This window comes from Emydura macquarii, unplaced genomic scaffold (assembly GCF_026122565.2).
Source record: "Emydura macquarii macquarii isolate MOO-44397 ecotype Brisbane River unplaced genomic scaffold, CSIRO-AGI_Emac_v2 contig_629, whole genome shotgun sequence".
NCBI classification, from domain to species: Eukaryota; Metazoa; Chordata; order Testudines; family Chelidae; genus Emydura; species Emydura macquarii.
In genome coordinates, this window is record NW_027130766.1 from 6,401,429 (window position 1) to 6,426,743 (window position 25,315).

The following is a 25,315-nucleotide window of genomic DNA, read 5'->3' on the forward strand; positions in this document are numbered from 1 at the left end:
TGGACCAACTTCTGCTGGTGAAAGGTGCAAACTTGTGAACTATACAGAGCTCTTCTTCAGGTCAGGGAAAGGAAGCAGAACAGCTCAGCATTGCTGCTTCCTTTCCCAGACCTGAAGAAGTGTTCTGTGTAACTCAAAAGCTTATACTTTCCACCAACAGAGATGGTCCAATAAAAGATATTACCTCACCCACCTTGCCTCCCTCATGTCCTGGGACCAACATGGCTACAACAACACTCCAACATTTCAGTATTGCAGGTGTGACAATATCTAGCTCTGACATAGAGCATCCTTCTCTCCCCAACTCCCCCACCCATACACAGACTTCCTGTCAGTGCAGGAAACATCATCCCCCATAATCCAGCCATGTGCTAAATGAGAACATCTTTGTCCTCCATCCCCTACCAGGAATCATACTGACTTCATTGTTTCTGTTTGATTTCAAGAGATGCGAGCTGTGTCCCCACAAAGACGGAGCCCTAAAACGGACCGACAATGGAGGTAAATGCCCCTGCGCAGAGCAGCCAGCTTGCTTTCTCATTGCATTGTCTGATGGGGTGATGGCAGCAGCAGTTCCAGATGCAGAGTAGTGGTTAAGGACCTAGAAATTACTGCACCCATTGTCCATCTAGTTGCCAGTGCTGGATGCAGTCCAGGCTGCCATCCAGTGGACAGTGCTGGATGCTCCAGAGGAAGGAGTAACATCTTTCCTACCATATACACACATATCTCCTAATGTATCTACAAGTACAAAACTATTCTCTGGGGAAATATTCTTCCTGACCTCCATCTGGTATTTGAGTTTATGCCCTGAAGCATGGGGATGGCCTTTGTAAATTTTGTTTGAACAAGTGTCACTGCAGATGTTGCTATTGTTCATATAAATAAATGACCTGCTAAATTATTTGCTTCAATCATATGCTGTAGCAATGAATTAGAAATATTAATTGTGCTGGAGAGAAGAGCTCCCAGTAGGGATAAGAGGAGAGTTGATTCTCTGGGAGAGCTATTCAGTCCTTGCCATCTCTGCTGAGATTTCCAGCAAAGGAGACAGTTAGTGGGGCGGCAGCTTGGCCTAGTGGATAGAGAAGAGGCTCTGTTCCTAGTTCTGCCACTGGGTTGCTGGGTGACCTTGGGCAAATCATTTCACCTTCCTGTAACTTAGTTTTTCCCCATCTATAAAATAGGGAAAATTATATCTCTTTGGTAAAACGCCTTGAGATCTATAGATGAATAAGAGCTAGGTAGTATTATCATAATTACTAGTGTCTGTTGTGATGAGGTTCAACATGGGCACTTGTTTCCAGTGCCTGTTTGCTGCCCCGGTGCCCTCCCCATGTCTCTGTATCTCGTGGGGACCAGCTGTGATCTCTCTCCCGTTTGCCTCCCCAGGCTGGGCCCATGTCGTCTGTGCTCTGTACATCCCCGAGGTGCAGTTCGCCAACGTGCTGACTATGGAGCCGATCGTCCTGCAGTACGTACCCCACGATCGTTTCAGCAAGGTGAGGCTGCCTCAGGGGGGTAACCACTGGGGAGGGAGAAGAGCTACTGGAGCTAAAGGACACGGCTGGCACAAGAACAAATGGGGTTAAACTGGCCATGAATAAACTTAGGCTGTAAGTTAGTCTTTGTTAGGCCTTTTCTTGTTCCCTGCATTTCCTGTCCTCTTTGGGTTCATTTCCGGGTATTTTATTCCCTTTCAAAAATATATAATAAAGTGAAGTCTCGTTAGGATCATAGGGTTAGAAGGGACCCCCATGTTATGGGGAAATGGTGGGCTGAAGTTCTCTTTGACTCACGTTTTGGAGAAATGTTATGTGGGGAGGAAGGGGAATGAGGCTGTCATTGACCCTTGTGTAATGGAGATCAATGGGGCTGAGGTTAATAAATAAACCATTATCGGTGTCCAGGAAAGAACTGACTGGACCAAACAGGGATGAGTTTGGGAAGGTCTTTGCTGCCTATGGAGCAGTTTAAGTGGGATGGGGAAGGCCTGTACTTTGGCTGCCCACTGCATGGCCTCCGTGGGGCAAGGGGGACAGCTCACAGCCCTCCGTTTCCTTTCCCCAGACTTGCTATATCTGTGAAGAGCAAGGCAGGGAGAGCAAAGCCGCCTCTGGGGCCTGTATGACCTGCAATCGACATGGCTGCCGGCAAGCCTTCCATGTCACCTGGTGAGTTGCCGCGGTAACGGCCCCCACCAGATGTTTTCTCTGCCACAGCCTTGTTGCCATGCTAAGCAGCAGACAGGGCCCCAGTCCAAGGGGAACCTGGCAAATAACACTCGCTTTATATTGGGGGGGGGGACAGATCCCCCCCCCTCCCACCAGAGATGGAGGGGGTTCCCCAGGGTTGGGTGAAATTTCACAAGAAGAAGGGGCTCCCAGGGTGGTGTGGTGAATGATGGGGATTTCCCTAGGACTGGGATAAATCCAGCAATCGAGAGGCTGAGTCACAGCCCAGGGATGCACAGGGCGTGGAAGAGCTTCATCTGAATGACGTGATTTTTAAGATCTGATCTCTTGGACGCCCTGAGAGCCGGCAAACCATGCTGTCAATCACGGGAAGGCTGGCTTTGCGCTGGGAACAGCCTGGCTTCCTTGCTCGTGAGATATCTTCCCTTGGAATAGTCAAAGGTCGCTCAGAGCGGGCCCTCGCTAAAAGTGAAAATCACAAGGAGAGCTGGTAGAAAATTTTCAAAATTTCACCTAAACGTTTCTGCAAAAAAATTTTTTCCCACCAGCTTGTAGAGAGGTTGAAATGGTTCCAAAATGTCAAATGTTGGTGAACATTTTCTAACTTTCTTCAGCCGCTCCCCACCCCCCGCCCCCAAAATCACAAACCATTTACTGAATAGGCCAGGATGCTTCAGCATCCCATCCTGGCCCGGCCCCTCATGGGATGAAGTACTTGGCACATGGCATGTGAAGGTTTATGCTCTATCGCCCCCACCTTGTGCATTTTCAGTGCCCAGATGGCCGGCCTCTTGTGTGAAGAGGAAGTCCTGGAAGTCGACAATGTCAAATATTGTGGCTACTGCAAGTACCACTTCAATAAAATGGTGAGTCCCTTTGTTTTGCAGGTGGAGCTTATTCCCTCTTTAAAGGGGATGCAGCGTCTTGGGGGTTGACCCTGGCAGGAGGAGAGGTCTTGAGAACATATAGGTGAGATTCGCAGTCTGTGCCATGGCCCGCTCCCTGGTTCTCCTGCTATGGCAGGGCTAGCAAAGCCTGCGAGTGGCTACCATCCCTGACTCTGAAATAATGGTTCACTTCAGTCTTGCAGTTCTATAGCGCCTTTGATCCCAGAGCTCTATAAAACTACGGGGCTGGTTCTCACCTCCTGCTTCTGCCCCCAGAGGGGACTCTGGGAGCATTGAAGGGCTGTAAATAAGCCTAAGGAGCTGGGGGGAAATTCTCAGGTGCAGGAACAGCATAGGGCTGATGTAAGCAGCCTGCTCCTGCTACTGGCCCAGGCAGTGCTGTTGGTTCCAATCAGGGATGTGCCCACGACAGAAGGGAAGCTCTTGGTGCTAAGGGGGTTCTGGACTGTAGTCCAACCCATAGGCTTTCCTGAGGAGGCTGCTGTAAGATAGAGCTGCCCTAATTTATGCCCCCCATAGCAGCCTGGAACTGGGGCGGCACAAAGGTGGCATGAAGCCACCCAGGAGACGTAGCACAGAATCTGGCCCTGTATATGTACAGCCCCACCAAAATGCAGCCACTTCTGGGGAGGAGGGCGGCACCTCAGCCCTGCGTTCAGGGGAGATTTGGGGCAAAGGGAACAGGGCTCCTCCACATTAGATCACAAGAGGAATAGGACAGAGAGGGACCCTTCTTTGTACTGTTCTAGTTTAGAGACCCTTTCTCCCTAATCTTACTGAAGAGGACACCTGATCCCCTGCTCTCTTGGTCACTCCTTTGTTTGCTGGCATTTCCCAATCTCCTTCTTGCTTATCAGGGCTGTCACATTCAGTGACTTATGTCTCCGGTCCCCTCCCCAAAGTCAAACCTTGTGGGTCCCTTCATCACCCAGGACAACCACGGCCCTGTATCTAGTTTCCTGATGCCCTGATAAACAGCAGGTCTCCCCAGCCATCACCTCACCAGGGAGAACAGGGCCTCCCTCACACACCACCTTACTCAAGACCTTTTCCAGTGAGGGGATCAAACCACAGACTTTGGGCCTGTATCTAGAAGCCAAGCGGGGGGGACAGGTTTGGGTCTGTCTATATATAGTTGCCTTTGTGAGCTAAGCAAGGGTCTAGGGTGGTGCAAATCAGGTCAAAGCACGGTTGCCGGCACAATTCACCGCCTCATCCTATGTAAGATCCTCTCCTCCTTTCGTACAAAGCTCTCCGCCTCATGCATTTCTTTGTGCATTGGCCATGTGGTATGCAGGAATCAAGTAGTATCCCTTGAAGCAGTCTGTGAACCCTCTAATGGTGCTCACTGTGCTCTGTGCTTTCGAAACCAGTCAGAGCTGCAGTGTGCATGTGCAACTAGACTTGGCGGGTTGGTCGTGTGTAGTCAACATTCTTGTTTGGCTCCCCGGGTGGTTTCTTCTCACCTTTATCGTTGTGTAAAGGGCAAAAGGCAGAAGAAGCCACAAGGAGGGATTTGAAGTGGAGCCACATCTCGGAATCAGAGGAGGGGGGAAGGGCTGTCCATCTGACCAGATGGAGAGTCGCCGGGATGGGGAGAGAGGACATAAGGGAAAGCATGTCTCATTAATCCCCTGTCCACATTCAGCTTGCCCAGGAGGTTGGCTCTGTAGATTATCCTGTTTGTAATCTTATTTCTAGTGAAAGGGTGACCTCCTCCACCCTCCCTTCCCAAGACCTGTGCCAGCATGTGCAGACCCAGCAAAGAGCCACGTGGCCCGTTTTGGGCCACGTCTGCACCCCGGGTGTTACAGCAGCACAGTTGCTGCGCTGCGGCTGTGATGCTGTAGTGAAAAATGCTTTTACATCGACGGAAGGTTTTTTTTTATCTGTGTAGGTAATCCACCTCCCTGAGCAGTGGTAGGTAGGATGATAGAAGAATTCTTCTGCTGATCTAGCCACGCCTGCACCAGGGGTTATGTCATCTTAACTATGGTGTCCAGGTGATGTAGCTAGGTCCATCTAAATGTTAAGTGTAGATGAGGCCTTAGTCATGATTTTGCTGTAGAGGTGAAGCTTTGGCCCTATACTTACCATTTTCTTTTTCTTTTTTGTCTATTCTCCACCTCCTTCCCCCATCCTCTGCTTATCTCAGAAGACATCACGTCATTCTGGTGGCAGCGCCTTCATTGCCGGGAGAAGAAGCCGATCTGTGTCTCCCACTCAGGAGAAGCATGTCTCCCACCATGAGAGGCCAAAGAAGGTAACGTTCCCTTGGAGGGTGTGTCTGTGCAATGAGAGAGTAAGGACTCGATCAGATGGGATGAAAGAGGGGACAAGTGGGTGTGGAGGACACAGGTATCTTGTCTGATGTGTCATTGCAGTCCAAAGGTGTTCAGAGCTGGAGATTTGCCCCATCAGGCTGCATTTTCAAATCGAACTCTAGAATCACCTGCAAAATTTGGAAGTGCAGGCACTGATGCATGTGAAACACTGCATGTACTTCTTTAGCTCAAGTGGGAAGAGTCTGCGCGGTGGTGTTGAAAGCAGTGGGTTCCCATGCAACTGATGACTTACGCTAGAGGTTGTTATGTTCACAGACTTTGTAGGTTTGCTTTTAAAGGACCAAGAGGTATTGGGTAATAGTATTCTGGTCCAGAGGTTAATTATAAACAACAAAATAATTCAAAATAACAAGGAAGGTGCTTACTTAGCCAAATTAAGCAAGATCACACAGGGATCCTGCCCGGCGGTGCAAAACTAACCAAAGAAATATCTCACTTTGGTTAATAATTATTTGGAAGAACATCAAACTCTGTATCTGCTTGGAATGATAGTTTTTTAAACGGGTAAGATGTGCTCACCGAAATCACAACAGTATTACATGCCATGTTAATGAGGGAGACAAGGCTGCTCTCATATTGGCCTCGCTGATGACTTTTTGAGACTTTATGGATCAAATTCTGCTCTCAGTTATCCTGGTGTGAATCTGGAGCAACTGAAGTCATTCAGATTTACACCAGTGGAACCGAGAGCAGAATTTAGCTCATTGCATAAACGCAGCTGATGGTGCAATGCAAACAGGAGCAGGAATCCCTAAGGTCCTGTCACAGGTATCTAGGGATGTCTGGCTTGATAGCTTTTATTTTGTCTTGTTTTAATGCCAGCTGCCCTCCACAAATAAATATCTAAATAAATAAACCAATCCAAATTCAGCACAGGCTGGTAATAACCAAATTCCAGAACTCCCTGTTGGCTGTTGGGTGATTTCTGTGGAATGAATTCGGTGGGTCTCAGCCCAGTTCCCAGTGGGCAGGCACCTTAGAAAAGCAACATGGCTGCAGTGAACAACACCTGACTTCCTTCTTGGCAGCCCCAGCTGAGAGGCCAAGCCCTGAATGGGTCATGGAGATTCATCTCCCCTCTCGTCCCTATCAAGGGGCCCTCCAGATCTGGGTTGAGACCCACTAGTCAGTACGTGCGAGGACCGTGCCGTACCTGATCCGTTGTCGAACAGGGGAGACGTCAGCTTCCGGGAATGCTTGTATAAATTCACACGCACCCCATTGCTGACCCTGAGTGGATCGATTTCCTAATGTAGACGAGGCTAAGATGCACCAGGATATATTTACTCCTCTTGTAAGTGCAGCTGCTGGGAGGGAGAGAGAGAGAGAGAAAGAGCCTCTGTGTCATGGCTAGAGAGAGCTGGAGCTTGGCACAAGGTAAACAGCTGTAATGGAACGTGCTATTTTTAGCCAGCACCAGCCAGAGGGGTTGGGGGAGGGGGACGGGATCAGCGTGATTGACGGGAGCTTTGGAGATCTCAGCTGGAATTATAACTGACAGATGCTGCCAAGGCCAGGGATTGTAAAATGGTTTCTATATTTACACAGACATTGGCAGCCAGAGTGGAGGGGGCGGGATCTCTGTCACGGGCCTGGCAGGTAGGAGTTTAGGTGCTGGTCTCCAAGCTGAGTCTGGAAAACAGTTTTGGCGCTGAAGGGAAAGTAAGAGCAGGAGGAATGGATGTTTATTACGAACTGGGTTCTGAGACATGGCTAAAAGCCCCTCCCACACCCTGAGGGGAGGAGCTACGGAGCTCTCGGGACTCAACTAATTTCAGGGGACAACGAATGAGAAAACAGGAACGGGTGTGAAGGTCAGAGGGCGAAACGAGGAAACCTGTGTGGGACACCAAGCAGAGAACCCCGGGCAGCGCTCACTGCTCCTCAAAAGTAGCTAAGGAGTCAGTGGACACGGCCCAGAGGAACTCTGCCCGGCTACGAGAACGGACGGAGGAACGGAAATAGGCCCCAGAGTCACAGAGCACCTCTTCTGCCAACATCCTCTCCCTGGTGTTATAGTGGCCACCTTGCCAAGGCGAGGAGGAGGTTGGCGAGGAGGTCCCGTGATTTTTTGTGGCCACAGACGGGGTGTGCGTAGATCAGGAGGTGCGGGGAGAAATGCAGCCAGAACCTCAGGAGGAGGTTCTGGAGGAGCCGGAATAGGGGATGCAACCTGGTGCACACCGGATAGACATGTGCCAGGGTCTCCCTCACGCCACAAAAGGGATAGGCTTCAGGACGAGGGGTGAACCACGCCAGGTACACGCCCATGCTCACGGCTCCATGAAGGAGCCACCAGCTAATGTCCCCGGCAGGCCATGGAACCAAGATGGAATACAGACTGGCCCACGGGGGTTCCTCACCCTCGACAGGTGGTAAAAGGTCCCACCACTTGGTATCAGGGCGGGACACGAGGGCGAGGAAATGGAGAGTGTGGAGCATGAGCATGTACAGATGTGCCCGTGGCGTGGTTCGGAAGCGCGCTGGCTGCAGATCCTGCAGCTGGCTCAGGGTGTGCGGAGGGGGTGGCTGGGGGGGGCTCGTGGGGCAGGGGCCTGATGAAAAGGTCTGGAGGACCCAGGGTGAGGGGCGGGCAGAGAGCACCCTCTCGCAGGACCTGCTGTATGTTTATTCATAGGCATTTCTGTGGCACTTGCTACTGTTGTCAGTGTCTGGGTGCCTCACAAACATGGATGGACACAGCCCCACTACTCCCCCCCCCCCACCCTGGGTGGATCATCACTGTGTTTATACAGCGCCTAGCACCGTAAGGCTCTGGACCAAGACTCCTTTGGCACTACCGCAGTGCAAATTCATAATCATAATCGTAATCATTCCCCCCTTTACAGCTGGGGAAACTGAGGCACAAAGAGGGTTAAGTGCCAACCTCCTCTCTAGGGGGGATGAAGCAGCTGACATGAGCATGGTGAGAAAGCATCCAACCCTGCCCCTCAACTCCCATTGACGGCTCTGGGAGTCACGGGTGCTCAGCAGCATCCGACTAGTTGTCAAGGGGCAGGAATGGAAAGAATTGCTACTGAATACAGACTGAGCACACGTCTTAACCATTTAAACAGCGTCTAAAGTGGTAGCTAAAATCTATTACTCTCCACACCTTGTTGTAGAAAGGCTCTAGTGGCTGGATTAGGGGACTGGCACTCAGGACTCCTGGCTTCTGTTCCTGCTTCTGCAGATGACCTTGGGCAAGGTCACTCTGCCTCCCCTTCCTAGCCCCTTGTAATCTCAGAATCGCAGGACTGAGCTATCTCCCAAGGCGCATTGTGAAATGTTTGCAGAGCTCTCTGAAAGCCTTGATGAAAGGATCTGGGTGTTATTAGGGCTTTATTTTATTACACAGGTAAAGACATTCAGTGTTCCTGTCCTCCCCTCTGGACCTTCAGGAGAGGATTTGAAGCCCTGGTAGACCTTGGTTGCTTAGGGTTTTATACTGCTGCCCATCACCATAATGTCTTCCATGTAAAATAGATAGCACTAGCAAAGTCCCTATCAGACTTCATACTGGTGTGGAGTTTGTACCCAGGGCAGCCAATGATATGGAGCCTTAATTCCATTACCCACTTTTTAGTTTAGCAAGGAGACCCTGGACGAGAAGGACTCATATGAAAAGCCCAAATCAGATTTAGGAGAAGGGTTGCCACTTGTTTGCATCAGACCTGATCACGTTGCCAACCCATGCTGCCCCAACGCCTGAGGAAGTCATCACATCACACCACATAACATCGGAGCAGGATGACATGCCCTCATTCAGCTCATTCACAACCTCATACTGCCTTGGGATGCCCCAGAAAAATGTGAGACTTTTGCTGTCCTGTGGAAGTGTGATGGACTCATGCCAGTCAGCACTGGCCCACGTGCTGAATGTGTCTTTCAGAAAAGGGTTGCAGTTGGAGGGGATGGCTTTATGGCCTAAATTTGGGCTTGGAGCTAGCTAGACTCCCTTAGTACGATGGGTTCAACTTTTGGATAACTCAGCTGTGCCTGATACAATTTCCCTGGACTCAGCAGGCTTCAGCAGAATTACACAAGAAGTGGATCTTGACCACTGAGTGCTACGGGCAGTCCTCGTGGATGAGACCCTAAAAGGAGGGGGTCCTGTCAGTTGTGCATAGTCATTACAGACCACATGGCACATTTCAGAGTAAATGGGGTTTGCTGCATTGTCCCTGGGCGAAACCTTCCTTCCTTTTTCTCAGGTGTTCGTAACATCAGGATCATGACTTTTTACTTGGTCTTTACTGAAGCAAAACTCTGACTGAAGTAAAAATGGAGTAAAAAAAGAGTAAAGAAAGAATAAGGGGCTCAGGCCTTAGCCTGCTGACTCCATTAGTTGTGTCTGGGAAGGATTGGCGTCAGATCTGGACCCCTACACTTTGCTAAATCAGGGCTCATAATTCGTAAGGAGTGTTGACTACACTGGAAGGAAAAGCCTGTGGCACCTGAGTCTCAGAGCGGGCTCCCAGGGCTTGTGCTGCAAGGCTAAAAATAGTACGATGGACGTTCCCGCTTGGGCTGGAGCCAGGGCTCTGAAACCTGGTGAGGAGGGAGGATCATGGAGCCCAGGCTCGGGCCCAAGTGGGAACATCTACTCTGTGGCCTGAGCCCCACGAGCCCAAGTCAACTGATCCACTCTCTGAGACTCAGTGCCTTGTAGACATGACATATCCACTGGGACAATAGACATGGTGGTGCGGCCCTCCTCGCCTGTGTTCCTGTCCCTCTCAGGAACCTCTGAGCCCTTGTGGGGTCAGCGTCCCAAACATTTCTTTTCTCTTGTGCTGTTTCAAAAATGGGCCACTCTTGTTTTAAGGCAGTTTGGGTTTTTTTTCCTCCAACCCCACCAGGGCCTGAGCCACACTGCCATCTGTTTCTTTGGGTTGGCATGTCCAAAGCGCACGCTCATGGCTCGACCCTTCGGGAGCCTGTGGGATTTTTTTGTAAAGCAATGCTAAGTAACGAGAAAATGTTGGATGACATCTGGATGTTGAATGAGGTGCTGGTGCCCCATCACTCATACGTCTGCAGTGAAACGTTAAAAACCAGCCATGCTCTGGATTCTGAAGTTGGCTATACACCTGAAGTTCCCAGGAATAGATGGAAACAGAGATTGCTTCCTCTATGAAGTGATGGACATTTAAAATATATATATATATATATAAACAGGCCAGATCCTCAACCTCTGCTGTTATTACCATTCATAGTGCAGTTACACCTACTGGTCGGAACCAAGGTCAGGACTCCATTGTGCTGGGTGCTCTACCTACAGATTGTCAGAAACAGTCCCTGCCCCAAAGAGTTTATAACCTAAATATAGGAAGGAAACGACTTGCCCAAGGTCACACAGCAACTCAGTGTTAGAGCTGGGAATAAAGCCCTCTTCCGTGTCCTAACACAGTGGTCTAACCACTGGACCCCACTGCCTATCTATAGGGGGTTTATAGCAGCTGAGGCTCTGGTCCAACATATCTAGTTCCCAGCACGTGTTAGAAAAGGGTGAGGCAATGAGATCTCACATCCAGCCCCCTTTATATTTTGTGGGCCTGTGAGTGTTCAGATTTGTAACTGGCCCAAATCTGCCTGGGATAGTTTTGATTCCACATTGGATCCACAGCGGGGAGCAGCCTTCTTTCTGTTCTGAATGCAGCCAAATACTCCTGAGATCAGCATCCAGGATATTTTTGGCACTGTCAAATCCAAACCTGATTCAGCCTCAAACCCAGCACAGGGAGCCTTGATCGGGACACACCCCTTTTGGCCTCTCATGAGGGGGCACCGTCTGGCCCACCCCGCCCAGCAAACTCTTTGGAGTAAATAAATGGAGCACCAACAATTTAAGAGCAGATGCTGCTCTCATGCCTCTGACCCATCTGGGTGCCTTGATTTGCACCCCATGCACTCCCTGGGCTACCTTCTCCTCTCTCTTGCACTGGTATAACTCAGAAGGAAACCCACTGCAGAGAACAGGGGCGGTGACCCTGCTGGAGAGAGTGCAAAAGCCGACCTGGGGCAGAATTTGGCCGTGTCCTTCTAACTCCTCCTGCCTTTCTCTCTCTTCCTGCTGCTGCTGCTGCACCCAGATCCTGGCCTCCTTGATTTCTGGGTCAGAGAGAGGGAAAAGCGGAGACCACTCGCCTCTTCCAAACGAAGGTCCCAACCCCCTCGGAGCCTCTTCTTCCTTCCCCACTCCGAGCTGCTTTTAATGGTCCAATTGCTCTTGCCCGGCAGATTAGGAGTGGGGCTCGGAGAAGGGAGTGGAGTGTGTGGAGGGGGCGGGAATAAACGCCCCAGAGAAACCCTGCAACCCTTTTTGGCAGCCAAGGGATCTTGTTTCACTCCTCCTGCCGTGTAAGAGCTACAAGTTGGATTGTGTGTCTCAGTCCCGCCCCCCCCCCCCATACGAGCCCAGCTTCCTCCCCCCGCCATCCCCAGTAAAGTCTCTGAGCTGTTCTGTGCTGAGATGCCAATCCCCAGCTGCTAAATCCTGCCCGGGGAGAGTTTGTTGTTCATGAAGTTGGTTGCTTTGGGGAAGGTCAATGTTCGCTCCAAAGCCAGGCTCCCCCAGCCAGCCTGCTGCTGTTGCAGGGAGCGTGCAGTGTCTGGAAGGTAGGGGGGTATTTTGTTTTTCAAGGAAAGATGTGTGTGTGTGGGGGGGGGGGAGTGTTAAAATATTCCCACCCCCCATCCAGTGTATCGGAGCTACTTCCTGCCTGCCTCCACTTCTGCCCCCTCCAGGATCCACCACAGGTTCTCCAGGCAGGCAGGAGCCATTGGCAGTGATTCATCGGGGCTGCACACAAGGATTCCTGGAAGGAAGATTTGCAGAAAAAAGGGGCTGTGTGGGGGGGAGGGGACAGGGGTGCTGGGCACCAAAGGACAGGGGGTTGGCAGGCAGGGCAGATGCTGCCAATGCCCTTCTTCTCGGGTGCCCCTCCACGCTTTGCACCCAGTGGCTCTTGCAGGAAGCATTTAGAGCTGGGATCCTCGTCCCCTCCCTTCCCCAGAGTGAGCCGACACGTTTAAATGCCTGGGCCGGATGCTGGGGGAATGGCACCAATGGGCTGGTGCCTGCCAAGCTGGGCGTGGGCGGCACAATGGAGCAAGGTGGAGACAGGGCATGACCTGGGTGCTGCCTGTTGGCTCTGTGTGCGCATGTCCATGTGGATAACAGGCTTGCTTGTCTGGGTGCCTGTCCGCGCCACTAAAATACACGAGTGTCTGGGTGCCAGAGCCCCTGGCTGGCCAGGTAACCCGACCCCTCTGCATGCCTGGGTGGCTGGGTACTCCGACCCCTCTGGGTGCCAGGGCTCCTGGGTGGCTGGGTAACTGACCCTTCTGGGTGCCAGGGCCGCTGTGTGGCCAGGTAATGTGACGCACTAAAGTATCAGGGAGTAACCTGACTTGTCCATTTCCTGGGGTATCACTAAGAGACTCAGAGCAATCAGGAGCCCCGAAACTTGCAAAGTGGAAGTGCAAGGGCTTGGGATCCGGAAAACAGGAGGCTGAGGTTCCGCCAGGTCATTTTAGCCTTCTCACCCACCGAGCGGGGAGTGAGTGACACGAGAAGCCTGGAAGAAAGGAGTGTTTCCTGCCTGAGCTGGGGAGGAGAAGGAGGTGGCTGTGGGCATGGCCTGGAGCTCTTTGTGTGGGCTTGGAGTACAACTGCAATTCCACTTCTACGCTCCTTGCAACTCTGGTTCTAATGCAGGAAGGGCTGCTAGGCAAGTGTTTAGTAGGGTGCAAAGTCTGGCCTCTGCAGGGCGGATTTTCCAGAGTTCAGAGCCAGATTCCCAACTGTTCAGCACCTGCAACTGGGGCCACGTTTTCAAAAGAGCTGAGCACCCAGTGTGCTGAGCTCTTTGGAAAAGCAGGCCACTTATTTTAGGTGCCTAAATTGGAGACGAGTTCTTTGGAAAATCTGGTCCCAATTGTGGGCGCTGAGTGCGTGCCATGTGCGTGTACATATATTATGTTCTTAGATGCAACCAGATGCACTGCTCGGTTATTTGACATGACCTCTCTAGTGCTGACAACCAAAGGAGATTCTCCAGGAGTCAGATAGGAGAGACCTGTGGTTTTGGAGCAGGAAGTTCTGAGATCTGTCACAACTGCGACAGTCAGACTGTGGGTGGCTGTCGTGTGCTCTGTAGTGATGACCATGAGGTTTCTGCAGAATGGGCCATAGATTTAGGCCATGTCTACACTACCGGAGTAATACACTGGCAAAGCGCTCTTTAGTTTGGATGCAGTTTATACCAGCAAAGCTGCACTTTGTACCAGTACAGCAAAACCACTCCCATGAGTGAAACAAATTATACCAGTAAAACCATAGTTTAGCTGGTACATCTGTGTTGACACTTATTTGGGGTTTCTGTCTGCATTGCTGTATTGGGCAGGGTTCATACCGATATACCTACACCAGCAGAAGTCTGTGGTGTAAATGTGGCCTTATTCCTTTGCATAGATGTACGTAGGTATGTGTGCACGTGTATGCATGTGTACTCAGTGCCACATACTGCACAAACGGGGTTAGCTCTGGCTTGAGCCATACTTGCTATGACCTAAGGGGTAAAATCATTACGATGCTGTCTCATGCAGCATTTGCGTCTTCACATTGTAGCACTGCACCGCAGTGTCCGAAATCAATTTGGGATTTGTAGGGGTTTGAAAGCTGCAGGACAGGGTCTATGACAGTCCTGGAGTTTCAGGATATACGCTGGTGCAGTTATCTGGTAAAATGCTACTTACTTATGCATCTGACTCCCTGTCCTGTGGATTGCCCCTCCTGACCAACGCCAACTCCAGCAACTGGCATGGGCAATTTTCTGCAGAGGTCATGAGTGGTGCGTGGAGGTGAGTGCTGGAGACGGGGAGTCAGGATTCCTGGGTTCTGTACCTAATTTTCACTGACTCCCCGCGAGACCTTTGGCGAAGTCACGTCCCTGCTCTGTGCCCCCGTTTCCCCATGTGTAAAATGGGGATATTGATACAGAGCCACCTTTGTCAAGCACATTGAAAGCTTCTTCTATAAGCCACTGAATGAGTGCTTATTTTTATAGTTATTTATTTATTTATCATTAGAGAAATGAACTAGGAGACAGAACCCTTTCAGTCCATTCCCAGCTCTGCCACTGATGCGCCACATGATCTCGGGCAAGTCACTTAACCTCTCAGTGCCTCGATTTCACCATCTGTAAAGTGAGGGTAACATCTGTGTGTCCTACAGGGAGGGTTGTGAGCAGAGCTTAATTTGTAATGAAAAAGGTGCCGGGGCACAAGCAATTAGGTGCCAGGGCTCGAGCAATTTTTTACGTTCCTAATTGATGGAGCAAGACTAGAGGTGCCAGGGCTACAAACTGCCAAGCCTAGAGGTGCTGGGGCTCAGCCCAGGCACAAATTAAGCATTGGTTGTGAGGCTTAATCAATTGATTAATTAATGTTTGCAGTATTACCAGCCCCAAGCATTCAAAAAGCATGAGTCAGGCACTCAAAAATCATGAGATTTTAATGGAATAATAGATTTTTTTTATTTGCCTTCATTTTTTTGAAATTTTAAGGGTCACGTTTTCAAGGGTTTTTTGGTAATCACAAGAGGTGGAAACATTTCATGGCTTTTAAATGAAAGCTGAGATTCTCACATAATCCCTTGCTTCCAGAAGCTGGGGCTTTAAGAGCAACACCAACTATCACGAGCGTTGGCACTCAGGCTTCAAAACATTGGCCAAAGGTATTTGTAAAGCGCAAGAAACTCCCTGGATTGCCCCAAATACCCAAAGGTCTTGCCAGGCACAGCATATTCCAACTCCATGTGCCTTGATGGATTTCTGATGATTATTTTTTTAACGTGAAACATTTGTTTGGGGCGAGGTGCACTCTTCTCAGGTGGGCAGCCACCTGAACCCGCTTGTTTCATGAGAAGGATGTGGGGGAAGCCAATGACCTTTCCAGCGTCAGATCTGCCTCTCTCTGTGATACCTACAGGCTGGAGCCTGGTGTCAGCAAGTCTTCGGCTCTAAATGCCCCGTTCCTAAGGCACTTTTGTTCTTCATGTGTGAAATCCTATCTCCCCTTCCTTCCATCCTGACTCCTGCTATGGGCAGGCATGGCACAGGGGACTGGGGAGGCAGCCGTTCCGTTTTCCCTTCTGCTGCTGCCTCTCTGATGCTGTTGTTGCAGCTTTGCCTACGTCCATGAGTGTTCTTCTCTGCTCATGATGGAAACTCCTTCCCTGATCTCTGGGACGCCTCAGGAGGTGAAATGAGTGATGCCTTTGCTGTCTCTTCCTGCTAGTTTATTTCCTACAAAGTTTTCATCTTCCAAAGACTTTCCTAGAAGTTGTGTCCAAAGAACCCCTGTCCGGCGGCCGCTCAGGGTTGGAGCTGTTCGGTTTGTGCTCCATAGCGAATTCCCCAGGGACCTTTCACATCAGACCTGCCAGTTGTTTGAGATGAGGGGGAAAGGAAGCGTGTTTGGGTAACAAAGTGATAAGTATGGGATGGACGGATGGACTGACGGGGGGGAGGAGGAGGAACAGATGTTATAGTTTGTTATAGCCACGCCTGTGTGAAGAGAGACTGTGGTAAGTGGATAAATGAGTCCATGGCTAGGAGCCAGAAACAGTTGGTTTGCAGGAAGGAAGGATCGTCTTGTGGTTGAGCCACTGTCCAGGTACTCAGGAGAATTGGGGGAATTCAGTTTCTGAATCTGCCACTGACTCCCTGTGTGATCTATGGTAAGTCACGTAGGGCCAGATTTGCAAAGCCATTTAGATGCCTTGTGGGACTGACAAACCTCTCTAAGCTGGTTAGGCACCTAATTCCCACTGACAGTCAATGGGAGTAGGCATCTAACTCACTTAGCTGCTTTTGAAACTCCTGCTCGGTGCCTATCTGTATCTTTAGGCCCCTAAATACCGTTGTCAGTCTGGCACTTGATCTCTTAGTGTCTCAGTTCACCACTGGTGAAAAAGGAGTGTGCATCCTTCCTTTGTTTCGATTGTAAGATCTTTGGGGCAGGGACTATCTTTCACTCTACTGTGCCTAGCGCAATGGGACCCTGATCTTGTTTGTGGCTCTTAGGTGGTACTATAATACAGATACTAATAGCCCTGGCTCTGCTACCGACTCATTATCTAGCCTTGCGTAAGTCACATAGGCCTACATTTTTACAGAGCCACTCTCTTTGGGTAGCTCAGTCTTGGGATGGCCAGCTTGCAAATGCCCCAGGTGACTGACACGTACAAGGCTCGGAGGGGTTCCGGTTGGAGAACCAGGCCTATATTTTAGACCTTGTCTACAGGGGGAAATTGACCGGCATGGCTATTCTGGAATTGCTCCCCTTGTGGACTCTGTGCTGGAATAAAAGTCTCTTTGTTCTGGAGAAAGTATTCTGCTTATGAGCTTTTATGGCAGACACAAACAATTTCATGCCCTCCTTTTTCAACTGCCTCATCAACAGAGTTGCAGCAGGGATGAATCTGGCCCCAGGGCGTTCACCACACACAATACCCAGCACAAAGGAAATAATTATCACCCTCTACCAAGATCAATACACAACAGAAAGAGCGGAGAGCCAGGAACTTGTCTATTGGAGACAGCTCTCTTGCAGGCCTGATCCTGCAAGTTGCCAAGTGTCCCCATGGCTCAGTGACTTCCTTGTTAGTTGACAGTACGCAGCACCTCTCAGGAGGTTCTCAGCACCCCACAGGATCAGAACCTTGCTCTTCAGAGTAGCTTTACTCCTGGCATGGAAAAGCCTGGGCAGCCTAGAAAATCAGAAGTTATGGGAACAGGGGATCCTCTACTCTTCCGGCATTCCCATCCTTTAAAAAAATATTATTCCTAGTGCTTGGTACTTCCACCAACAGCCCTTTTCATCTTCATGGCATTTTATAAGCATTCATTTATCTTGCTATGATATTTGCCTCCATATCCTGCAGCAGTGAGTTCTCCAGGGTTAATTATATGTCACATTTATTTTCATTATAAAGTGTGACCTATAATATAAATATCCATTTAAATATTGCTGTCTTTTAAATAATAATAGTAAGTGATGCTCGGTTATTATTATTATTATTATTATTATTTGTATTACTGTAGCACCTAGGAAATCCCAGTCAAAGTACAGGACCCCACTGCACTCAGCATTGGACAAACACAGAACCACCTTCCATCCAGGGATCTTGATGAGTTTTAACGTTAATCAGGAGGCCTCCACGGAATTCTGTGCATCTCAGAGGTCTGCACACATGAAGCTCGTTTCAGGCCTAAATGTTGGTGGTTGCCAGATTTGATCAGACCCGAGATCTAGCTGGCTCAGAGTTCTGTCTCTGACAATGTCCAGCACCAGATGCTTCGGAGGAAGGCCTGAGAATCCTGCAGTAGCAGAGGCGGGGTTAATCTGCCCCCTACATTAGGTCTCATCCTCAATTCTAGTAGTTAGAGATTTGCTTAAGATCTGAAGTATAAAGTTTAATATCCCTTCCAAAACGTATGTTAACCTTAACGATTAGAACTCTGGATATTCTTGCTAACCTATAAATGTTCAATCCCTCTTTGTATCTTGTTAAGTTTTTGGCCCCAACTTCCTGTGGTAGTGAGTTCCGCAAGCAACAGTCATTTGCCAAAGGAGAAAGATAGCAGCATATGGTGGCATTACACTTGCAGATAGTTCCCTCTTCAGCTGTGGCAATCAGTAATAAGTTATCACTAACAGAGCCATGCGGAGGATGGAAGCTCTGTTTCACAAAATATTTTGAGTTTTCAAAAATTGGCTTTTTTCCAAATTGGAGCGAAAAATGAATATTTTGAAATTCTCTGCAAAGGAAAATTCTGGTTTTTCTGTTTGTTTCAGATCGATGGAAATGTGTTATTTTAATTTCTATTTGTTTATTTTGTATTATATTTAGGGCATCTGTTTTTTGGGGTTTATTAATTTCATTTTGAGGGGGGGGGTGTATTTTTAGCAGTTTTGGAGTTTTATGTAGATGTCCAAATATGAAGGTTTTTCTGTGCTTTCTCTTTGTATATACTGAAATATTATATACATTACTCATTACAATAGTATGTATAATAATGAGTAATCTCTTTGTAACATTCCCTAGCTACTTTACCGTAGTACTATTTCAAACAACACTACGTTAAAGCACACTAGGGAACCTGTAGTGCACACCACCAGGATCTATTACAGACCAATTAATCTGCAACACATTAGTGTGCTTCAGAAATAACGCCCCTGTAGTCTTCATTAATGCACCATGTAAACAAGCTCTTAAAGACACATAACACCGAATTCTTTTTTATTTTTTTATTCAGGGGTGTTTTATCAGTGTTTATTGGTTAAAACCAAAAATCAAAAGCCCTCTTAAACTAACAAAAAAAAATTCAAAACAGAAAGTTGTTTCAAAACAAATGAAACGCTTCCTTTGGAGGATGTCAGAACAGGATGTTTTGACATTGTCAGAACTTTTTTTCCCCAGTGTATTTGCAAAATGAAATTCTAGCAAAGCTGACCTGAATTTGCAAAGTGTTTCAATTTTGACTGAACTGTTTAATCCAAGAATATGGTTCCATCTATATTTTTCCAGTCAGCTCAATGTATTATGAAACCTTATCATCAGCTAAAATGATGTTGTTTCTAAATCTTTTATAAATCTGGGCTCCTGGAGTCACAGGGCCTAAGTGTTCCCTGCCTTGTCCGTCTATCTGTTTTAGGGTTTTATCAGCCATCCATCACTGTAATATGTGAGCACCTTCCGTGTAAAATCAATAGCAGTAATGAAGTCCTTAATGAACTTTATGGAGTGTCTGTCATGTTTCCCTTTTGGGGGTAAAAACTCTGCTTGGGGTAGGGTTTTTTGGGGAGTCTCAATTTGTTTGTTTGTTTCATGGTGGGTTTTGAGGGGCGGAGGTGTTGGATAGAATAGGTTCCTGAGGTTGTGTCGTTCGTGCTAGAGTGGAAAGGCTTTTTCCGAGAGGAAGGTTTTGTAGTGTTTCCTAAAGAGTGTCAGGGCTTGTCTAGGTGGTGTGGTAATGCACTCTTCGGGGGTAGCGGATTTCTAAACCATGCTAACGCATAGTCCATTATTTGGTCCATGGAGACCCTGCCAGTGCGTTTTAATGTAGCGCTGTTTGCAACAGTGCTATGGTAAAGCGCACTAGGGCATCTTTGGTGCACACCAGCAGGATCTGCACAGACCAGTTAATGCACAACATTAGTGCAATTTAGAAATCACACCCCCATACAGTACATTACCCCATGTAGTCATACCCTCAGAAACTAGATTTGCCTAATCTCCCCTGGAAGTTCTTTCTACAGCAGGGACCTTGTATCATCCTTTTTACTGTAAATGCAGGTGTAAACGGCTGCCTACCACTTGTGTGAGCAAGTGGAGAACTATGAGATGCTGGTGTTTTAGAGCCATTTTGCACAAGTGCATGGGGCTATCTGAGTGGAGAATAAGGCCTGTTCAATTTTTAAACTTTTATCATCGGGATTTGAGAGTTGTTTTTTTAAACCCCTGTTAATGCAAAAAATCAGAGTGATGAAGAATGAATTCAACATAACCATCAGCATTGTATGTCAAAATGCAGAGAAAGAAATTAAAAAATCAAATGTTTACAAGTCTACCTACAAAAGGCCAGTTAATGGCAAAACCTCTGAAGTCAATGGTACTGTCTCCAGTTGATAGAGAGAGGCAGTGTGTTTAGTGTATGAGGCACTGAACTGGGTTGGGAAACCTGTGTCCCCTAGTCCTGGTTTTGTAAGATCTTGGGCTAGTCACATCCCCTCTCTGTGCCTCAGTTTCCCTCCCCCTTTTGTCTGTTTTGACTCTCTAGGCTGTAGGCTCTCTGGGGCAGAGACTGTCTTTTACTAGGTGTATGTACAGCACCTAGCACAATGGGGCCTTGCTATCAGTTGGGGCCACTAAGCAGTACGCTAATAAACAATAATGATAATAAAGAGGTTGTGTCCCCTTGCACAGGGACAACAGGTGTGCTCAGTTGGTCTTCTCTGTATAGCGCTCATTATTTTACATTGCCTCTCTCTTCCTTTACCAAACCAAGGACCCTGTCCTGCTCCCATTGAAACCAATGGCAAAACTGTGCTCCAGAACTAGGGTGATTACGCTGCGTGATGCTGACAGCCTCCTTCAGAGTGCTGAGCACCTGAGCCTCCCAGGATTAGTGCCTAAGAAGAACTTACTCCTGTGGAAGTCAGTGGTAGCCGCCAGGGCTCAGAACCTCTCAGGCCACAATCCTTCCTTGGTTTGCAGCTTGTACAGTCCCATTGACTTCGCTGGGGCTTTAGGGGATGGAAACCAGGATGGAATTTGGCCCTAAATAATCCAACGCTCATTGATAGAGAGGCTCAAGCCAACCCCTCACTGCCTCCCAAGCAGACTGGGTGGACCCTTTAAACATAAGAAGGGTCACGCTGGGTCAGACCAATGGTTCCTGTAGCCCAGGGTCCTGTCTTCCAGCAGTGGCCAGGACCAGGTGCTTCAAAGGGAATGAACAGAATGGGCAGTTATCAAGTGATCCATCCCCTGTTGTCCTGTCCCAGCATGTGGCAGTCTGGCTTAGGGACACCCAGAGCATGGGGTTGTATCCCTGCCCAACCTGGCTAATAGCCATTGATGGAGCTATCCTCCATGAACTGATCTAATTCTTTTCCTAACCCAGTTCATTGTTCTGGCCTTCACAACATCCCCAGGCAGTGAGTTCCACAGGTTGACTGTGCGTTGTGTGAAGAAGTACTTTCTTCTGTTTGTTTTAAACCTGCTGCCTATTAATTTCACTGTGTGACCCCTGGTTCACGTGTTACATGAAGGGGTAAATAACACTTCCTTGTTCACTTTCTCCACACCATTCATGATTTTATAAACCTCTGTTATATCCCACTTTTGTCATCTCTTTGGATCCTGAACTTTGCTGCCTGGGTCACCCTCTGCTCACTGATTTCTGTCCCTGAACAGAGAACAGTTGTATGGACTGTCCCACCAACTTTAGTGCTGAGCGAGTCTGAGAGACCTTTGATGAGGGGAGAGGGCTGAGGCATTGGGGCACAGAGCCTCTGTGGGAGAAGAGGAAGCGGGCTTGAGTTTCTTGAAATCAGCCAGGGCTTGTTAAACCCTTCCCCATATCATCTGACCAGAAACTGATTTGGGGGATCCTGTTGATATTCTGCATGCCAGATGTGGGCTGCAGCTGGGGGAGAGATAGTGTGACGCTCCCAGCCTGAAGTGGGTGTGGGGAGGCTGGGCTGGTGTGGATGAGATGAGCAGGAAAGAGGAAGATAAACGTATGGCTATAAATCCCCCCCCAGCACAAACCTCCTCTTCTCTTTTCCTTTGCAATCTCTGTTCCAACCAGCGGACAACTCATCCTTTCAGTGCTTTCTGGTTTCCTTTGCAGAGTCGGAAGGACAAGGAAAGACCTAAACAGAAGCACAAAAAACGTCCGGAGTCTCCCACCAGCCTTGCCCCATCCTGTGTACCCATCCCTGCTGAGAAGGTACCAGATCTGTGAGCTGCTGGTGGGTGGGGTGTCTCTGTTCCTTGGGAAGTGACCTTCAGTGGGCAATGGAGGCTTTATTTCTATTCCTGAGATCTCACATTTTTCCTTCTTCCGCCCTTATTCACTCCCTCCTACCCCCACCTTGGGAATTTCACGCTGCAGCTGTCTCTTGCTTTCTGTCCTCCTTGATGACCTGAGCAGGGGGCTGAGCTCCCCAGTGCTTGAGCAGCAGGTACTAGCTCTGCTTGGCAGCAGATATTCAGGTTTAAAGCTCCTGTGCAATAGATGAAACATCCATGTGTTGCCCTTTCTGCAACTCTGCTGTAAACAGCTCAGGCAGATGGGCAGCCCAGGTACCTCCCTTTCAGGGTCGGAAGGGACAACTGAAAACCAAGGTCTTGGCACTTTGCCCTTCTCTAAGCCCTTCCATCCAAGGTTCTTAAAAGCACTTTACAAATGCTAGTGATCCTCAAAGCATGCCAGCAGGGCAGACAGGTAGTTACTGTATTTTCTTAATTTCTGGAGAAACTGAGGCACAGAGGGGCTGATTCCCTACAGCCTTAAGGCCCCTTCAGGAAAGACAGAAGAATTCCCTACTATGAAGCACTCCTGCTATAGGGGGCTCCCTGGCTGGTGCAGACCTGTCTGCATTGGCTCTACACCATCCCCAGAGCTGGGGGCATGCCGGGGCATGCGACGCCCCATAGGGGGCTGTTGCAGCTGAGTGTAAATTAGAACAGCCCTGAGGCTGCTCTAATTCATTCCAGGGCCAGAACCCCTGGAAAACACAGCCCACTAGCCCCCTTCAGGAAGACGATTTAAAAGTGGTTGCATAGCGATAAGGTAGAACAGCTGCTCGCAGAAACACTTGGTGTCCAGGGCCAGAATAACGGGGGAAGAAAGGAGGGTATTTCAGGTCGGGATTGAAGGGAATTAGCCAAGTTGCGCATGAGGCCCAGGGCTGGAGCAGCAGGGGAGATGCAGGTCAGAACTGAGGTGCAGCAGGAAAACTGTGTATGGAGGTCCAAGACTGGAATAGCAGGGGGGACTGTCAGGCAAGATCGAGGTGCACCCGCTGAGCTGGGATGGGATCCTGCACGCCACTTATTTGCACTCTCCCAGCCCATGTTAATGCAGTTAGATTCTTGCTCTCCTGAGTGGCAGATTCACCCAGTTAACAGAGCTGCCAGGGACTGATGTGCTAAGAAGATTATTTCCAAGCTCATATCGAAATTCAAAACCTGACTCCCGCCTAGCTAGAGTGCCTCTTAGACAATTACCCACTGTCTCCTCCTAGGCCCTGCCAGCCCTTTGTAAGAATGGGGGGAAGGGCCTAATTCAGTTTATACAGGGACCTTTCAGCACTTTGTAAGATGAAATTCAGGTGATCCCAATTATGCTGGCCATTGCTGAGTGACAGGACTGTAGTCTTTCCACAGGGTATTTATTCATATTCATAATAATGAGTGGCATTCCCATAGTGCCGTCTGTGCACAGGTCCTAAAGCGTTGTACAAACTTCCTGCTACTGAAATGCACCCACTTCTGGGGTGGAATGCAGCAGCTGTTTTAACAGCATTGCACAAGAGTTCAGGACTGAAAGTGGAAAATCTTGTATCTCTTTGAAACTGCAGAGGGGAACGTGGTAGATATTGGCACCGGTGTGACGACACCGGTACAGTTACACAGCTGTAAACCCCCAACGTAGATACATGACACTAGTGCAAGCTCCATCTTGCACCAGTGAAGTGCATCTACATGGGTTTCTCCTCCCACCCTCACTCTTGCCTGTTTAGGTTGTGAGTCCTTTAAGGCAGGGACTTTCCCTGACGGTACGTCTGTCCAGTGTCTAGCACAATGGGTCCCCAGTCTCAGCTGGGCCTCTAAGCGCCCCTGTGATATCAGTAATGAGATTGCCTCCCTCGAGACGCTCAGGTACCATGATTCAGAGATGTAGAGACAGCTTTGGTGCTGCACTCTTCAAACCCCAGCCGTGTCCACTCAGGTTATGGATCTCCCGGATGGGGCCGGAGCAGCCTCTCCTGCAGCCGCGGTCCTAGCTGTCCTCCTGGACTCAGCTCTTTATCATTGCAGTTGGGGTCGCCCGCCACATGCCAAGCGTTCCGGTGGCTCTGGGGGCAGGATCTAGAATAGCTGCCCACCTGCGGGGGGAGGGGAGAGCGTGGCTGTGGTATAAAGCGGGAAGCAGCCCGGCTGGCTGAGTGAGCTGGACGGCTTAGGCTGTTGGCAACGGGGAGCCTTTCGCCCCTCGGCTGCCAGTGTGAATCCAATCCACGTTGTGAGTTGGGTGGGCGTCTTCCCAGGGCGGTGTCGCGGAATTCACTGCCGCAGTACACGGGCCTCTCCTTGGCAGTCACATCGGAGAAGTCCAAGGGTCTGACGGGTCCATGGAGACCGAACACGTCCCGAAAGGGGAACCCTCCAGCACTCCCCGGCATGACGTGGGAGCAGGGAAGCTTGCTGCAGGGATAGCCTTGTGCTCCAATCAGAGACCTTCTTAGGGACTGTCAAAAAGCCTGCAAGGTCTGAAAGAACCGGTGTCTGGTGATGGCCCTTCTGTGTGATACAGGCAAGTCAGGAGACTAACGGAGAACAGCAAGGGGAGGAGCTGCCCTGCATTCAAGAGGGCAGGACATCTGCGTCCAGGCATCTGAAATTCTGAACCTTCCATCCTCTCTTATCTCCCAGCGCCCTGTGCATGGAAGGGGCACGGGCAGCCTTCGACGTCCAGCCCAGGGTTGAGGCTGCCAGCTAATCTTTCAGATTGGCCGGGAGAAGGAGTTGGGAGCATGGTTGCCAAGGCAGCCCCATATCCAATAGGATTTGTGCTTCTGTCCAGATCTGCAGACAGGCAGGATCAAAGCTTGTCGGCTTTTGTAATGAGTGCACAAGTTGGTGGTGGGGGGGAAGGGAGAATTGTTAAATTAGGTCAATATTTAGGTGCCAGAGATAAGGAGCATGAGGAGCAAACATTTTTTAACTGGTAAAGCCTCCGTCTGCCTGTCCCAGACCCTTTCTCTGCAGCTTTAGCCCCAGATCTCACCAGCCTGCACTGGGGCAGGAGGAGCTGCTGGGGGTAAGGAGGGGGATGTGGGTGAGTGAGGAGACCAAAAGCAGGTTTGATTGTCTCCTTTGCTGCCATCTCCTCCCCTAGGGAGTCAGCCCGTAAGCACCTGATGCCTCTTGCAGCGGGGAGGGGCAGCCGTGGGGAGTGAAGAGGCAAGAGAGTGTGTAGGAGTGTCTAAATGTGGGACTCAGGAGAGCCGGGTTCAGTTCTTGGCTCTGCCCAGGGGTGCCTTGTATGACCTTGGGCAA

The 25,315-nt window shown here is 49.5% G+C and overlaps 1 protein-coding gene across 1 annotated transcript in view; it reads left to right on the forward strand.

Moving 5' to 3' along the window:
- Window positions 1-25,315, forward strand: part of MLLT6 (MLLT6, PHD finger containing) — a 66,859-nt gene that overhangs the window by 11,306 nt on the left and 30,238 nt on the right. Inside the window, exons 3-8 of the mRNA XM_067541187.1 lie at window positions 447-501; window positions 1,393-1,502; window positions 2,071-2,174; window positions 2,968-3,061; window positions 5,259-5,366; window positions 21,879-21,977. Coding sequence (XP_067397288.1) covers window positions 447-501; window positions 1,393-1,502; window positions 2,071-2,174; window positions 2,968-3,061; window positions 5,259-5,366; window positions 21,879-21,977 — 570 coding nt within the window. The remainder of the gene's footprint in view (window positions 1-446; window positions 502-1,392; window positions 1,503-2,070; window positions 2,175-2,967; window positions 3,062-5,258; window positions 5,367-21,878; window positions 21,978-25,315) is intronic.